Here is an 18,566-nt window from a genome sequence, read left to right on the forward strand (position 1 = left end):
CTTTAAATATGTCTGCTGAGCAAATGTGAGCCTTTAATGATCTGTATAGTTGACCCACACTCAAATACTCCACAACATTTCATCTTATGTTTTCTTGAACATGTGCATTTTTTTTAAATGGTTTGAATTGTGCTCTGGACTTCCTCTTTTTTGTAGTGCGTTCATGCTGTTCCTATGAAAAAAATGGCAAGGTTGTGAGATATCATGAGGATGGAGGTGGATTAATCCCCCTCCCAACCACTCCCAACATCCCCTCATCTCTCCCTCTTCCTCCCCCTCTCCCTCCCTCTCTCTCTCTCTCTCTGTGATGCTGCAGCTCCTGTAGTCTCTCCAGTCTCCAGTAAACAGCAATCATGGCGACAGTGGTCCAACCGCTCTCTCTGGATCGAGGTAAGGCGCTTGTGCTTGTCATCTGAGGGGTTGTTCTCCACATTTTGTAAAACTTCAGCAAGAATCTGGCAACCGGGGTAGATCCAGGTGTTTGTGGCGGACTCGGATTCACTACAGATTGTTTTTACGGGTCGCTATTTCAAGGCAATGTGAGCTCAATAGAACCATCCAGCCTATCGTGCGTAGAATGTGCAGAATGGAGCGTTACCTCTGTCAAATGATTGTGGGTTCTTTGTGCGCAGACAAATTAACTCACTATCTTTTATTTGACAAATGGACACCCTTACATCGCTTACAGTGCTTCTCCTTTATTCCCATCTCTATTATGTAATCTCCTCCGTAATATCATCCCGTCACAGTTTGCTGTAAACACAAAGCCGAAGCTATATTTAAGCGCTTTTGCACGAAAATCTACTGCGTATACTATAAGGGATAACTTTAGTGTTTGAATCTGCAGGTGCACACCAGGCAAGTTGTCTGAACAGGACAGAGTTGTTGTCTTTTTGCACTTGTTGGAGAGACATATAGAAATGCAAGCAGCATTTATTGCCTAATGATAAACTGGGATGGTGTTGCTAAACCCAACGCACCACAGGTAGCGTTTACTACTGGCTGGTATGTGATTGTACACCATGTGACTTAAACACTTGTTTGTTCATCCTCTGACTTCATTCATATGGTTGAAAAGCGTCCAGGATAACATTTTGCATAATTTGTTTCATCTCAGGTTTCTTATTCAGCATATTGCACACATGCTCAAGCAGACCTTACACTCCTCTTGGTAATATCTGGGAGATTTTAAATATTACTTTGCATTTGAAATGGTCTTTATGCATGCTTGAGGATCGAAGACTCACTTTAAATCCCTGTAGTTTCTTTGTGAAATTGTCTATTTTTAGATCACAAGTGAAAAATCCCCAGTCTTACATTCAGACCACAGGCATCCTCTGGTGTAATGTAATATTGCACAAGCCTTGCATAGGAAACGCTGTCAAATATAGAGAAAGGAGAGCTATTTCCTCTGTGCCAAGTAAAGCATGAGCTCCAGTCACTTCCAGGTCATAGGAGGTGACTATAAATACACTTTATCTGGTGGGAACATACATTATCATGCAGGAATTATTATGCCTGGTGTCAAATTGTATGTGAAGTAATGAACCATAGTTGATCATTTGGTGCCATTAGAAGTAGATTTTGTCCCTCAATTGCAATTTCTTTGTTGCTGAAGTGTATTGTTTCTGGGCAGTCAAGCTTTACTGATGCACATTCTGCTATACCATGCAGAGGAAAACAAATGAGTCTGAGATTGCACCAGGCAAACACATAAACAATACAACCCATGCCTTTCCACCTCACCACTCGCCCTTTAGAATGATAGAACAGGAGCTTAGCTGATCTGATAAACAAGCGTTTAAACACTGAGGATACCATCTTGGTAAAATATCAGCATTCAGCCAATTCAGCCTTATCTGATAGTAGCCATTTACTGGGCCAGTAATTCAGACGTGACCCTCAGGCCGTATACTGATCCATATTCGCATCCATGTGGCATGAATTCGACCAGTCAGCGGCTGACAGCTGTAATGGCAGGAGCAGTAAAAGGCACAAAGGCCGTCAGAGACATAACAGGCTCTCCTTTTTTTCAGCTGCTGCCTCTATTGAGAAAACACTATAATTGCTAATGAAAAAATGCTCACGTCTCGTGTGGGGAGTAGGCAATAGCTGCTGAGTTTGTCGAAAACACACAGGAAGGAAGCAGACATGTTCATTTCACTTGGCCCGTTGGGTCACAGCAGGATGAAAAGATCTTACCCCGCTGGCCTTCCTGTTATTGTCGGAGGAAATAACTGTGATAAGGAAGCACCAGCTCCCCATCAAGAACTATGGATTTGAACTTCCCTGAATATTTGATAAAACCACTCTGTATTCTCTGTGGGGCTGGCATTTAACTACAAATGGGCAAGTCTCAGACATGACTTTCTGAGATGAAATAGCAGAGGTTATTGCGCATGGTGACGTTTTGAAAAGGACTTTTGTCTCGTAAACTTATAGAGGAGAAAAGTCTTGGTATGAAACCCTTTGCAAGAAGAGAGATCAGCTGTACTGAACAAACTTTGACAAAGCTAAACAACAAAGTCGTAAGCTACCTGCACAGGTTTGTTTTTGAGCTAATGGAAATACTAACATATTGATGTTTTAGCAGGTATCATTTACAGAAGGTGCTATAATGTAATTCGTTTAGCAGATTTCTGTTCCCACAAACTGAATAATTGGACAAATTAAAGAGTTGAGGTTTCCAAAGATGGCTAAAACATAAATGTCAGAGCAATTATCAAGAGAATTGTCCATACCCCATAATATGCATGACCTACATAAGTAGCTGATTTGTATTAACATGCACATCTAGATTGCATAATCCATGAACTATAGTGCTAAAGTGTGTGGCTAGACAGTGATTAAAAGAAAATGCTCTCTCAAACTCTTGCCTTTTAAAGATTTGCATTATCTTCAGTATTGCTTCAGTTCGTGACTCCCTCAAAGAAATGACCTCTGATAACCCCAAAATACAGCGTTACACTTGTTACATTCATCTGTTTTTATAGTTTCAAAGGGGAGAGGGTGATAGCCTGCACATAGGGATAGATTTGCAGGCAGGTTTACATATCGTGTATATTTTTGATCTATAGAGGCTTCAAGATTTGGATGTTTCTAGTTTCTTAAACATCTTAAAAAGGCATTCCAAAAATGCATCCATCAATTGCCATGACTTTAAATAACTACTGATGTAAAACAAGTGAGAACTCACTCATACCTCTCTGCAATTATAATGATATTAATGTAAAGGTGTGTTTGCCTCTGACCATTGTGTGTTTTTGTCAAGATTATTATAGGGATTCTTTTTTAGAAAGAGATCAAGTTTGAGTGTGTTTCTATTCAGTTCATATAAGGCCAGATTCCCATCACATGCTCTCAGTCACACCTGCGATTTGAAGGATTTGAAGGTTGCTGACAGGCTGACGTCACTCAACCCATCTCTGTTTAATACAGGAATTAAGGTTGTTAGAGTAATTGTCTTGGAGTGTGACTAGCTAGCAGATTGGCCAGGGGCTCCAAGGACATCCAGGTAAAAGAGGCGGTGGAAGATGGCAGGGTTTTTTCAGGGCATTTCATCCCAGCATGCACGGTATTTCAGATAGCATCTCTCAGGGCTCAAAGGTGTGAAGTCAAAGGAAGGTCAATCAAGCAGAATTTGAAAGCATATTTTAATGATCTCAGCCTCTGATCTTGGCGTTTTTACTTACATCATTACATTACATTGCATTTAGCTGACGCTTTTATCCAAAGCGACTTACAATAAGTACATTCGACCAGGAAGACACAACCTTGAAGAAAACAGAATCATATAAGTATATCAGGTTTCATAGAGCCAAACATTTCAAGTGCTACTCAACTGGCTTTAGGTAATCCAGTCCTTTATTAGTATAAAAGTGCTTCGTTAATCGTTCTAACGCTCGAAGTGGAGTCGAAAGAGATGAGTTTTCAGTTTGCGCCGGAAGATGTGCAAGCTATCTGCCGTCCTGATGTCAATGGGGAGCTCATTCCACCATCTTGGAGCCAGGACAGCAAACCCACGTGTTTTCGCCGATGGGAACTTGGGTCCCCCTCGCAGCGAGGGCGCAATGCATCAATGCAGTTTTATCCAAATGGAACTTCTAAGTAATGAAAGTGAATTACACTCAGTAGTGCCACAGTTAGAAATGGACTAATTGTACCAGAAATCTGGAGCGCTGCCCAGTGCAAGTACCACAATGTTGTGGAGCCTTGTCGAGTGTTGATGGCTTTATTACGTGTCACTGTGGCTTTGTTCAGCTGTGTGCCTTTTCTCTAATCAGCAAATGATGAGGACGACCTTTTTATGTCAGTCGCAGAGAGTCGTTTCTATACAATACTCCCTGGGAGGCTGCTGAACATAACTTAAAAATGGCAACTCTAAATGAAACAGTACGACTCCTTTTATTTTTCTTCCTTGTGTGTTAGAGTTTGGTGACTCAAACACCCTCTGTACACTTTATAACTTCCTGTCTTGATAGACTGAAGGGAATATGCAGCCCTTCACTGACCCAGTCCTTGTTTCCCCTCTGACAGATCAGAGTGAGTTCACTGATTTGAGGCCCGGCCTGATTCCCATCACATGCTCTCAGTCACACCAGCGATTTGAAGGATTAAAGTGCTTCTCAAACTTTTTTCAGGAATGTACCCCCTTTTGAAAAATGTTCTCAGTCAAGTACCCCCTGACCGACCCCGAACATCTTTGATAGAAAAAGCCTATATATATATAATTACAATATAGTGATTTTCCATCAGTGTGTGATTTATTAACTCCTTCATGCATGATTTACAACAAACTAAGGATATTTTCATGTTTATGCATGAGACATTTTTTTAAAACAGATTTTTAAGTAATATATGTTTACAAACCAATGAACAAAATGATATATTATGCAAAAACTATAAAATGCAATACACAAATATTATAATAAAATCCACTGTGGTGCCTGATGCGCAACTATACCATCCGAAACCCCATGCATATACAAGAAAACAGCATTAAATTAGTAGTCTCTAATGTAGTGACCACAATGCATGAAAGGTTTTTTTTTTTAAAAAACGTTGTAACTGAAAACAAATGTGCAGTTATAAACAAACTATGTAATAACACTGCAATTACACTATTTAGGAGTTTTAGGTCCGATGCCTCCAGTGCTTTGGCTGATGTTGTGGAGGCTTTTCGCATCATCTCTTGCGAGGATCTGTACTCTGGTGGCTTACCAACATGATGGTGTTTGGTGCTGGGATGTCTCTGGAGCTGCGCTGGTTTCATCGAGCAGTTGGCTAGTTTCTCCCCACAGAAAAAACACAATGCCTGGGGCGAGTTGCCGTTTGTTGACTTGAATCCCATCAAAGCATACGCCTCCTGATATTGCAACCCAGTCTCACGGCATTTCGTGTTATAGTCACAAAATTAATTTAATCTATTGATTCGTGTTCACCAACACGATTTTCTCATTTTTTTCGTGTCACACAGAACGATTTTAAAAGCAATGTATTTCTATTGGTAGTATGTTTCGTGCCTGCAACACGTCTTTTTGTCCGGTCGGGTCTTGGAATACCAGAAGCTGTGTGGTTCATAAAAACATTTTCTTACTCAATATCTTACCCTAAGCCTAACCATCCCTTCTATTTTGAATTGTATAATGTCGGAGTTTGTTTGCCGTCCGTGAGGAAAATAAATGGGGCTCAGAGCCCCAGAATACTGAAATCTGTATTTTTTTAAACATTTTTCCTTCTAATTTGTTATCAAATCAAATCAAGTTTTATTTATATAGCACATTTATAAACGATTTTTGGTCGAGCCAAAGTGCTGTACATATAATAAAATTAGCCTACAGTAGAGACACTTTACAGCAAATACAACAGCACAGATTGTTCAGAATATCAGTATGAGAAAAACGACACCCTCTGTCCTTAGACCCTCACATCGTACAAGGAAAAAACTTCCAGAGAAAACCCACAGTTTAAGGGGAAAAAATGGGAGAAACCTCAGGGAGAGCAACAGAGGAGGGATCCCTCTCCCAGGACGGACAGACGTGCAATAGATGCCGTGTGTAAATCGAAGAGATAATACATTTTACAGCATATAGACCAAATGTTAGGAAATGCATGTGTCTGTAATAAGAAGATGAATCCACGAGGATGTCAGCTACAATCCTGTGGAAGCCATCAGGGAAGCAGCATGACGAGACCCAAGGCAGGACCGCAGAGACAGGTTCAGCCACGACCCGAAACGTCCACGACTTAATCCAGAACTCGGGATAGAGGATCCAAGACACAGGACTACAGCAAGAGGATCAGCCTCGACTCTGGATCCCGGCGTAGGTATAGATACAAAACAAGAAAAAAGATTTGGCTGGGTTAATCGGAACAAGAGAATACACAGACACAGACAGAGAGGGAAAAGGTCATTGGATAAAAGTTATTCTTGATAACCCTCTAAAAAGATCTCATGAACTTCCACACTCAATCTATCAAGACCCGAGCAGTTCTATTAGATATAGGATAAGAAATAGAGATAGGGAGCATGTTATTATTAACATTTCTTTTAAAATGGTTCTGTGTGACACAAAAAAAATGTCGAAATCGTGTTAGTGAACACGAATCAATGGATTAATTTTGTGACTATAACACGAAATGCCGTGAGACTGTGTTGGATATTGACGGCATTTTGTTGGCTCAATTTTGGCTCTCTTTTTTTCTCCGTTGTCCACGTTCCCTGCTGTAAACTACGATTCCATTTCAATGTCTATTTGTTATAATATAATATTGCAACTGGCTTTCTGCTCAGCGTGGTTCCAGGCTAGAGCCTGATTTAGCTCTGGTTCTTCCTGTTTCCACCGCAGCCCAGCCGGCTCTCAGTACCGAAACCCGGTTCTTAGCAGGCCCCACTCGGCTGCCCGGCAAGAACCAATATGCTTACGTCGGAGGGGGGCGAGATTAACCTGAGCAATAACAGTTAATGGCGAGTACGGCATTAAAAGTTGTAACAAGCAGTAGCGCTGAGCAAAGTGACTAGAACGCAACCACAAACTTGTAAAAACAGAGAAGAACCAGTTAAGCTCCAGAAAAGCACAAGAACGGATCTTGAACCCTTGGTGGTTCTAGGAATATTTAATATAACATTTTATTTTCTATTTAACTTATTGTACTATGATTATTTTTGTAATCTTGCATGGTATTTTTTTAATTAACCTTTTTCTTTTTTTTATCTCACGTACCCCCTGCAGTACCCCAACGTACCCCCAGGGGTCCGCGTACCCCCATTTGAGAATCACTGGATTAGAGGGTTGCTGACAAGCTGACGTCATTCATAACTGTTAATATCTCAACCCACTTCGGTTTAAAACTGAATTTATTGGTTTAAAAGTAATTTTTCTTAAAGAGTCACTAGCGAGAAAGAAGAAGACAATAAGTGCAATGATTTTGCTCTCACAGACTCCCACAGGAGCCATTAAACCTCAAGGAGAGATTTATTTGCCATGCTTTGAGTGGTTCGTTACAGTATTGCAAATTAAAGCTAATTCTCTTGGCATGGGACCTATTAGGTAAAACCCTGTTGCCCCATTTGACTCATTTAGAGTGCGAGTATTTCAGTTATTTTGGTTTGAATTAGCAGCAGAGTTGCCAGAGGCACCAAGGACATCAAGGTCAAAGTGGCAGATGGCAGATGGCAAGGCCTTTTCAGGACATTTTATTACAGCATGCATGCTAGACAGAATCTCTCAGGGTACAAAGGTAGGAGTGCAGTCAGAGGAAGGTCATTTGAGACTAAATCAAAACAAGGTACAGTCATGTTTGAGAGATTTAATCACGTCTGCATGGTTTAATGAGCTCAGGGTCTGATCTGAATGTGTTTATTTACATTGCTGCAGTTTTGTCAAAACTACACTACTAAGTACTGAAAAATAATAACGCTCAGTTCTTCTGTTCACTGTTAGAATTTAACTAATTGTACCAGAAAACTGGAGCGTTGCCCAGAGCTGATATGTTGGAGCCTGGTCGAGCATTGAAGCCATTATTACATGTCACTGTGGTTTTGTTCAGCTCTGTGCCTTTTCTCTAATCAGGAAATGATGAGGATGACGAGTTTTATTCATCCTGATGTAAGAAGCTCAGGGAAATTAGTTTGGTATGGTGCCGCACTGACAATGTCACAATTAGTCATCGCATACCACCTTTTATTTTGCATTGAATTGTATTATGATTTCAGAAGGGTCATTTTCTAAGCATGGGAAGTCAAGAACACTACATGTTTCAAGTCAATATACTTGTATAAACACTGTTGCTATGCAACCGACAACAATTATAGATAAAACACAATCCCACTGATGACACATCTGATCAGTGACCATTTCATTCAGGATCTGGATGTGGGGGGAAAAGTAATATTTTAATGTATTAAGTTTAAAGCACCATAACACCTTCTACCTTATGGGTGCTAGCAGTAAAAATCTGTTTTGGTACAATTGATTGGAAAAAAGTTGTATTTTGATTTACATGCTACATTTAACACACCTATCTTACCCAAGACCGTACTGTACACGGCTGCAATCTTTGAGGAATGGTTTTGCTTAATACTACCCCTGTCAATTTCAGAGGAAAATATGTTCCTTTTTACTCCGCTACATTTATCTGATAGCTTTAAATACTAGTTACTTTTCACATTTAAAAACATCTGATACAACATTAAAACACTTTTGCTGATATATGTATTTGCTTGAAATTAAATATTAATAATATAATAATCCACAACAATTTGAAATGAGTAATTCTGCATAAAGAGTACTTTTACCTATGATACTTTACTTGACTTGTGATATTAGTATTCTTTCACCATTTAACATTAGTGGGCAATATAGTAATTCCATCGTCAACACACAACAGAAACTTTGTTCTCAGAAACATTAAGAAGTCTTGACAGTCACCTCATTAAAAAACTGGCATTCAACTTTGCTCATTTAATCATTAAGAATCACTAATGAGAATGCCCTCATCCTAAGTATAGCAGTGGGAATAAAGTGCTGACAGGATCTCTGCTGGTGTCATAACTCGTCTTAATATGGCTCCACTGCATTACACTTTAACCTAATGTACTATACACACAAGTTAGTGTCACACACCTCTAACACTTCAAAAGATACTCTGTAATTACAACTCATTTTACTTTGCACATTCCAATCTTGAGTTGCTTTGCCTAAGCTTTTCTGCGGCAGATAATGAGAGAGGATTATTAATAAATATTTCTATTTTTGCCACTTATCTTTAAAAATAAATCTCCTTTTAGATACAGGACCACCAGCTATCTTTCCTCTGCCTTTGGAGAATAATCTGTCAAACAACACAGTGAGGATGACCTAATTGCCACAGTCTGTTTACTTCCGAGATAAGCTAAATTTGGCAGACTTGCAGTTGTCAACGTGGAGCATATCGTTTTCATTGAGGCGGATATTAACACTTGTACAGATGTTGCACGCATCTGGACTCACTGAATCCCCCAAAGCACTAAACCGCAGGTCTCTGGGTTTCGATGAGAGGCAAAACTGTACAAAAAAGCACTTAAGGGCTCAACTTGATTTATTTGCGATTTATTTTTAGTGACACAGATAAGGTCAGGATTACTATAAAGTCCAGTGGTGGCAAAAGTGTTTAAATGTACGCTTCAGTGTTTGCAAAGGTGGGGTAAATGCAGAATTTGATTCTGATTGAGTCGACCATCAGAATCAGGGGTCGCTAACAAGCTGGACGTCAGGACAAAAAGGTCAAGGCATGCTGGCAGAAAGTGCAAAAAGACAGGCAAAGAGAAAATATAACAAGACAGGAAGGCAGATACAAGAAGGATGAAGGGCTGAGAAGTGGCACAGCAGGCGAACTGGTAGAGATCTGAGAATAAGGAGCAGGTAAATAGGTGTTGATGAGACCATTGGGAAGAGCTGTGCAGCTAGGTGTGGCAGATGATGAAATAAATCCCCATACAACTGCAGAGAAGGGGTTTCATTACATTGCATTTCATGGAGCTGACTCTTTATCCAAAGCAACTTGGTACAAACTTAAAAAAGCAAAAATAATGCAAGTAGATAAGCTTTCAATTTGCTAACGCATTTTAAGTGCTACTGCTTATGCTTCAAATAAGCCAAACCTTTCTAGGTGCTATACAGAACCATGAATAATGTTTTTGCTTTTGTTTTTATTGGCAGTTGAACAGGTGGGTTTTCAGTCTGGGTCCGCTGGTGTGCAGACTTTCTGCTGTCATGATATCAATTGTGAGTTCTTAACACTTTATTAGGACCAGGATTGCAAACAAGCATGTTTTTGTTAAGGGAATTCTGGGATGAATTGGCAGTCTCTCAAATGTAATGAGAGAGCAGATAAATAACAGAGGCTAAAGGTGCATAACCCATATCTGTCTCTTGACGATGGATGACATGTCTGTATGTGTGAATGATGGACAGACAAATAATTATTACCTGACTTTGCAGTTCTCCTTGGCTCTATGGAGCGTTATATTTCTCTTCCTTTTGTTTTGGTTTAATGGCCAACAACCTTTTGAATGAGTTCCCAAACCGCATCAAAAAACTCTTAAAACCCACCATTCACTACCTGCTCAGAACCAAACAGCAGGCAAGCAAAGTGGGCAACGGCTGGTGAACATACTGAAGTGGAGCATTCAGCAGCTAAAGAGCCGGATATTTCCCTCAGGCGTCACGCGAGACCCAAAACAGAGCTAAAGGAGAGTGAATGCGACTCCCAGTGAATGTTAATGTTGCTTTGTGTCTGCTGGATGTGTTAATCGCCAATTGTATGCCTCCATGTAGGCCGTATTCCATGGCTGCTAGTTGGCCAGGAAATCAGTGAGTGTAAGTACTGAAGCAAAACTAGAATTAGTGTCAGGAAAAGTGGCTGAAAAAACACAATATTTTCTATATGTCACCAAATATATGAGAAGTCATATTAATGTTCATTGCACTTAACTCAACTGTTAAAATGAACATTGCCCTGTTTGTATATAACGCTTAATGTAAAAAGGAACCTAAAATGTAGTGTGAACTTGATTTGCAAAAGAATAGCATACTCTGTAAGTGCATGTATCTTAAATAGAGTGCTTGTACACTGTGGTCAATAATAATTCACGGCTTGAAACGCAGTTCGTTATTTATTTAAGACATACTGTTAAAGTTTTAAATCCAGCATTGTTATTGCATTTGTAGGTTCATCACGGGTGGGATCATACGTCCTGTACTTCCCTCCAGCTGAAACTATTCATAGGCTGCACATGTAACAGGAACGCCATGTGGGTGTTGAACACATACGTACTGTTATCTTCAGCGGTGCTTATTTATTCTGTCAGCCTCTATCTCCGATGAAGGTAGAATATGAGGAGCGTGTGGGTGTGTGAGTGTTATCAGAGTGCAAAGGGTTATCCAGGGGGTTTTTTTCCACCCTCTCTCTGCCAGACTATTAGGTAATGTAATATGTAATTTCGCTGCACATTCGATTCGGGAATCCTTTTCTGTTAACGTGACGTAACTGTGATCCCCTGCAGTCATGGAGCACAATCACTCTTTCCATGCCTCTTCCTCCGGGTTTTTTTACACTCTCTGATCAATCACACAGCTCATCTGATGTCCCACTTCTACATCAAGCGTGCAGAGCAGAGGGGATTGAAGTGTTCTCATGGGAAATGTGCGCTTAAAATCAGTTTGGCTCAGAACTGAAGACAGAAAAAAAGGAGATATATATTTATTAATTATTTTGCAGTGTTATGTACCGGAAATTGTCCAGCAGCCATGTGCCAGTTTATGATATATGTTTCATTGCAACACTAAGATCATACTTTGATTTATTTACACATACACTCTTCACAGTATCTCCCATGTGAATGACCAACAGTGTGCCAGTGAGGCAGAAGAACTACACACACAGAGAGTAGATATCACTGGAACTAGTAAAGGGTAAATGTGCCAATTCAGTGCCAGCTGATATGTCATTACCTCTGAGCTACTCAGCTACAATTACCACTTATTACCACTCATTTTGTGTGACACCTGTTATAACCCTTTCTGTGTCCCTGTGCTTTTATGTTGTGATACAATGTCAATGGGACCAGATATATGGAAAAAGGCAGGTGCATAGTTTTACTGTTAAAACTGTCAATGTAGATAACAAGTATTTTTTTTATTTTTAGTATTTTTTTTAACGGAGCAGCTTCTCTGGCTGATGCAAAGCTGAGGAAATTTGAAATTACCCAAATTCATGTTAGAAAGATTATATGAGGAAATGGGCAGGCTTCACTTTTGATCAGCGAGATGAAAGCACCGCCAAAAATGTCTACAACATTACTCTTTGAAGTTCAGTTCCAAACGCCTAGTCCACGTCCTTGATGTGGATAAAGAAAATGGTGCTAATGAGCATAGGAAAGCAAATCATGGCATAGAGGTGGGCAAAAATATTTCCTAATGGCCCCTGACCTTCGGTTAATGAGAAAGAAATGCTCATAAACCTCATAGACAAATGCTCTTGCTGCATGGAAGTTTACCATCTCATTACAAGCTATTCAGAAAGTGTGTTTTCTGATATTCAGGTATTTAGAAAAAACCTGACCAACAGACCACAGACAAAATATTATTATAGCATACTAAGAAGAATATCAGCTATTAAAAACACCATATGCTGAATTTCCTATTCATTTGAAAAAAGCTAAATATTCTATATGAATATGGATATTGGAGTTACAAATGCCAAGTGGCCAACACATTACTCCAAATGAATGCTAATGTTGCTTCTTTACAAAACACAACCGTTTGCTAATAAGTTAGCCATTCACTTTTAATGTAATGTTGATATGCCAATACTGTGGCATTGCCCCCAAGTGGGCAAAAAAAGTATAGGTGCTGGTTTTATGTGGTATCAAATGGAACTGATAGTCAGTTCACTCTAATAAAAAAAAGAGTGTTTACAAGTAATATCCTTTACTTGAATAAAATCAACCAAAAAATGCTTCATAAACCTTTAGTGGCATCTAGCCATGCAGCTAGCTTTTACTTTATTTACCTAAAAATCAACAATCACCGGCTAGAAATCATAATTCTGTTTAATATAACCATCTGAATTATATCAATGACCTACTTTGTGTGAAAAATACCAAGAATTTAAAGTGGTAAATCTGCAAGCATTATCGTTGTACATTGCAAATGATGTGTTGTGCAATGATGGACATTATTACAGGCATAGCAACAGTAACTAAGGGGGGCGTATTAAGCTAAAGGTTGATTAGGGAACAACAAGCAGGTGTGGGGATTGGTGACTGGAACTGGTAAGACAGTTATAGTTAGCGTTGGTTCTAATTGTATATACACGTACCCGTGCCCCTATTTACATGAGACTCATTAACTCAGTCATTTAATTAATGGCTGATTAGCATCATCTTGATGACTCGCTCCGTTGCCAGTTCTCATCTGCAAATACAACTCCCGCTGGACTCACAATCCGAAGTTAGTGTCAATGGGATCCAAACCTGCAATTCAATTAGATCAATATAACCCTCAATGTTTCATTATAGAGTGCTTGAAATAGAAACAGGCATTGGATTTATCTGCTTATTGTCTCCATATATAGTATAAAGGCAAATGTGGTTAAGATCTGTATGTTCCACATTTCCTTTTTATGGCCTTATAGAGTATTCACACAATCAGGGCCGGAGACTACTTCATTCCCCGTCTCCCACAGCTCTGCCAACAGTAAAAGCTCTCTTGTGTCTGCCGTCAGCTTTATTGAGTTACTCCTATATTCCAAGAATTCAATATCAGCGTGTGTGTGTGGGATGCTTCTACGCACAAAGTATCTAACCATCAGAAGAGAACATGATACAGCCTCGCAGTGAAAGGACAGTGTGGAGAAGTCAGTTGGTATTTACTTGCTGCTTCTTTTAAATCCTGATTGTATATTGTCCTTTACTTTAATGTAGACATAAGGGCCTTCAGATCAACTGCATAAAGGTTGTAACCAACGATTATTTGCATGGAAGCTGGAAGCTATATTTTTGGTATTTGGATGATCTGGATTGTTGCTTCTTGACTAGTATCATATCTATTTCTGAAATACTTTAATGGAAAAGATGAAAAATATTGAGTCTAGTTATGTATTCCATATATGAATCACCAGGATGATGGAGAACACATGTACAGTAATGTAGTAGAGAAAATATACTATATGTTCCTGTTCTGTTTTGATCCATCCCACTTGGGCAAACAAGCTGTGTGGAAGGTTTTAAAAAATGGATGATTGTTGAACATCTCTGTTGCTTTGTGGAGTGACATGAATGTAAATCAGCAGCCTAGCTCTCAGTGATATAAGGTGTGGGCGTTCTGTTTGCTGGTGGAAAATAATGTTCAGTAGAACATCATCTGTGAAGTGAATCTAAGTAAACTACATTTCATTTCTGGAAAATGAACTTTGTGAGTGTTTAAAGATGCTCTAATCATCCTTCTCAAAAGTGATTAGAACTCTTAAAAGTGGTTACAATGACATCTTATGTGAAAGGTGTTGCAGAGATTTTTTCCCCCTACTTTGCAATTCACTGCACATTTTAGTGTCATTGGACTGTTTATTTGACAAAACAAGCAATATGAAGAAATACCCAATGTGTCTGGGAACTTGTGATTGGCCCCACTACTGCCTAACATTTTGTTGACAATATGATGAATTGGTGAATCAAAAAACTAAACATATATGGTGTGAAACTAGAAACAGAGCAGTAAATCTCTGCCACTGTCAAACTGCGGCAATCTTCTCTCTTTTTTGTGTGCTCGCAGGTCTCTGGACACACAGTCTGAATAAAACATGTCAGTGAGAGTCGTGAGTCCAGTGATTGAGTACCAAAATACTTCCCTCTCCTTTCATTATACATTTGGTCTGGTAATTTCAGAGGGCAAGAAATGAATCAGCCAGGCTGGCAGACTCATTGAGTTTAAGCTTATTAGGGGAAGATAACTCATTGGACCCTGGAGTCAAAGCCTCTAAGCTTAGATTTAGTGTAAATTGTTATAACTTGGACGATACTACCCTACATTTATATGTTTACTTACTTAAAAATGCTGCTACTTAACATAAATAAGTAACAATTAAGCTGCCACCTTTATTTACCTTTCATGTGAGCTTATTTGATTTGATTTGATTACAGTTTCCTTGCCTCTTAAAGGTCACCTATTATGAAAATCCACTTGTTCATGTCTGTTATACATACATATGTGTCCCTTTTGTGTAAAGAGATTCTGAAAGTTTCAGGAAAAAAGATTTGCTCACTTTTTTTCCTGATACATTTATATAAAAACCTGTCTGAAAATGAGCTGATCAGATTTTGTGTTGTCATAACGACTTTTTGGCTTGTTTAACCATAAGCCAACAACTAACAAGTATTCCCTCCCTCCCTTATTCACATGCATATAGTTAAGCCAATGCAAACAATCCATGGATTGGATTGCTGTTCTCTCTTTCCTGCCCCAGCTGGCCTTGACTGAGTCTATTTCCATTATCCCACCCATTGATTTGCCTTCTCGTGCCTGTGCTGTTAAAGTAATTGAACAGGGCATTTTTCCCTTTGGCTCACACTCAACTCACAGCCGTTCCCTGTCCCTCTTTTCCGCCAGATGTTGCCAGGGCTATCGAGCTGCTGGAGAAGCTGCAGGAGTCGGGGGACGTGCCGGGTCACAAGCTGCAATCTCTGAAGAAGGTCCTTCAGAGTGAGTTCTGCACGGCCATCAGAGAGGTGAGTCACTGTCAAAGAAGGGAACCGCTGTACCGTGAACGGCAACATGATTCATGTCTTTTCTTTCTTTCCTTCTGTGAGACTTTTTATTTATTTTTTCTGCTTTTTCTATGTTGACCTTTCTCGGGCTACGACTCTTTGTTGTTGATTCTTCCGATCAATCATTTCGTCCTTGGAGCTTCTGTTGATGAAGGTCTTTCTCTTTCACCTGTTCATTCATGGATTCTGTGTTGTCAAGACCGTAGTAATGTTTCTGTCTCATCCAAACAAACCAGAAAAGTACAAATTTCTTAAATAAATGATATGACAAAATATACCATCAGGTTGTTATCTGAAAACATGGTGACCTATAATGCCATGTTCATGTGGAGTGTGAAGTGTTAAGATTAAAGGACATGTCTGCAGGCTTTTGGTGATGTTTGTATTATAGTTGACCATATTTAGAGTACAGCAGGCCCAGTATCTAGACATTAGCCAACACACGTTAGCATACTTTGCATTTTAGATATATTTTACACATAATTTACTCTCATTTTACCAACATTTGTGTTGTGGTGAAACTATATGATAGTAACATTTGCCACTTCACAAGTGAATGAAGTGGAACATTTAGTGTTAAGATTGATGCAACATTTGCATTTAGTATGGTACCTTTAGTGATTAGCTTGCGCAAACCTAACCTATGTTTTGTTTTGTTCTAGTACAAATTGAAGCCAAAATGTGCTCCGTGGTAGTTGCTTTCAAACTGAATATTAAATAAAGCAATAAAACAACAACATTTTAGATTGTACCTTCAATTTACTGTTGGGCTACTTCTAAAGAAGGGCTGCAGCATAATGAAAATGTGAGATGATTACTCAAACAGCAGCAATTAATTTTTAACTGCATGAAAAATTCACACTGAACATTGTAATGTCCATGAGGCCAGAGAACATTATGAGCATTTCATTAACTTGGATGTTCGATACGCTTGTTATTGTGAATTTTAATTAAGCAAATCACTTTTAGAGATTTGGTATAATAGTTGAGGTGGTTCGGGCACCTAGTTAGGATGCCACCTGGGCGCCTCCCTAGGGAGGTGTTCCAGGCACGTCCAGCTGGGAAGAGACCAAGGGGTAGACCTAGGACTAGGTGGAGGGATTATATCTCTTCGCTGGCCTGGGAGCGCCTTGGGATCCCCCAGTCAGAGCTGGTTGATGTCGCCAGGGAAAATAAAGTTTGGGGCTCTCTGCTGGAACTGCTACCTCCGCGACCCGACCACGGATAAGCGGGAGAAGATGGATGGATGGACTTATTATAATGATGGAACCAATTGTGAATAACAAGCAGGAATTTCCCTCTTTTGCTTTGCATGCTTTCGTTCGCATGCATGCAAACGGCCACCCGCTGATCCATCATCTTAGACCCATTCATCAGGAGTATGGCGTACTAATTAAACAACGCTACATGACACCACTACACAGACTTATAACAGCCGATCTTGTATATTTAATGTGCTGTCTGAAGTGATGTAGCGTCATCCAGTGATTTGTTAAGCCAACAGGACCGTGAACAGCAAAATGGATGACGGTCACGATGGCATCCATGTTCAATCAATCAATCAATAAGATACGGCTGTAATAGGCCTAAGGCCTTTTAGTCGCTCATAAATAAATGAGTAGATCACCGATTCTTTATTTACTATGGATGCTGGCAACAGTCACATAGTCCAAAGTGAAGGTGATGTTTGACCAGTAGTGGTCGAGGCGGGATTTGAGACAGTTAACCGTCTTGGATGTGACAACGTTTTCTGGCAGATCATTCCACAAGTCAACCACACGCAGGCTGAAAAAGTTGCGGCGGATAGCCAGTCTTGAGTACTGTTTCTTCAACTTGAGGCAGTGTCCACAAGTTATGGTGTTATAATCCCGTTGTAGTGGGCATGATGTTTTGTAGATGTTGTGGAGATATTTGAAAACTTCGATCATATCTCCCCTCGCCCTTCTATAATACATACTCGGGATTTTAAGACTTTGCAGTCGTTCTTGATATGGTACGTCCTTTTGTTGCAAGTTAATTGTAACCAAAGTCAACAATTTGTCCTGGAATGAAAGCAGATTTGACAAGAATATTGTCGTGTTTTGCTTTGAAGGGGCCTGTAAGATTTAGGGGGCTATATTGTCAGAAATGGAATGTAATATTCATAATGAATATTTGTATTGGAATAAGCATCAATCAACTGAAGCTAAAAGTCTTCCTGTTTTTGTTAGCTGAGAATAATCCCTTTATAGGGAGCGATTCCTGTGTTAATATGTTTCATGTTTCAAAGAGACAAACACTGGCTCTAGAGAGGGCCTTTGTGTTTTTACATTACCTTTAGGCCACTATGTTCTCTGTTAAAATACAGAGCATGGTGGCCGTGTTATAATAGTGGAGGGGCTTTCATTTGGTTGCAATATCTCTGTTGCTAATATATTCATTTATTCACAAACAGTTTAAAGATACAACAGTTTGCATCACAAGACATGGAGATAAGTGAAATGATAAATACAAAAACTATCTGTAGCATATAGGGGGCCCAGACACTAAACAGAAAGAACAATTTATATTACTAACACATCTAGAATTTGAGAGAGTTCATGTGTTGTGCAGAAACCTTACAAGCTAAAACACACCTTATACACTAATCACATATTCAAAGATCCAAACCAACCCTAACTACTAAATTATCCCAAAATATTTAACTTATCAGTCTAAACTTGGTAGGTAAACAAGTCAGATATTATAAAAACAGACACATAATAAGGGAAGATAATAATCT

The 18,566-nt window shown here is 39.4% G+C and overlaps 1 protein-coding gene across 2 annotated transcripts in view; it reads left to right on the top strand.

Moving 5' to 3' along the window:
- The first annotated feature begins 207 nt into the window (after nucleotides 1-207).
- The window catches only part of lin7a (lin-7 homolog A (C. elegans)), a 37,654-nt gene continuing 19,295 nt past the window's right edge, over nucleotides 208-18,566 (top strand). For both annotated transcript variants that reach the window (XM_034225962.1, XM_034225961.1), the window contains exons 1-2: nucleotides 208-390; nucleotides 15,648-15,766. In XM_034225962.1, coding sequence (XP_034081853.1) covers nucleotides 354-390; nucleotides 15,648-15,766 — 156 coding nt within the window. In that variant the 5' untranslated portion in view covers nucleotides 208-353. The remainder of the gene's footprint in view (nucleotides 391-15,647; nucleotides 15,767-18,566) is intronic.

This window comes from Gymnodraco acuticeps, unplaced genomic scaffold (assembly GCF_902827175.1).
Source record: "Gymnodraco acuticeps unplaced genomic scaffold, fGymAcu1.1, whole genome shotgun sequence".
NCBI lineage: Eukaryota > Metazoa > Chordata > Actinopteri > Perciformes > Bathydraconidae > Gymnodraco > Gymnodraco acuticeps.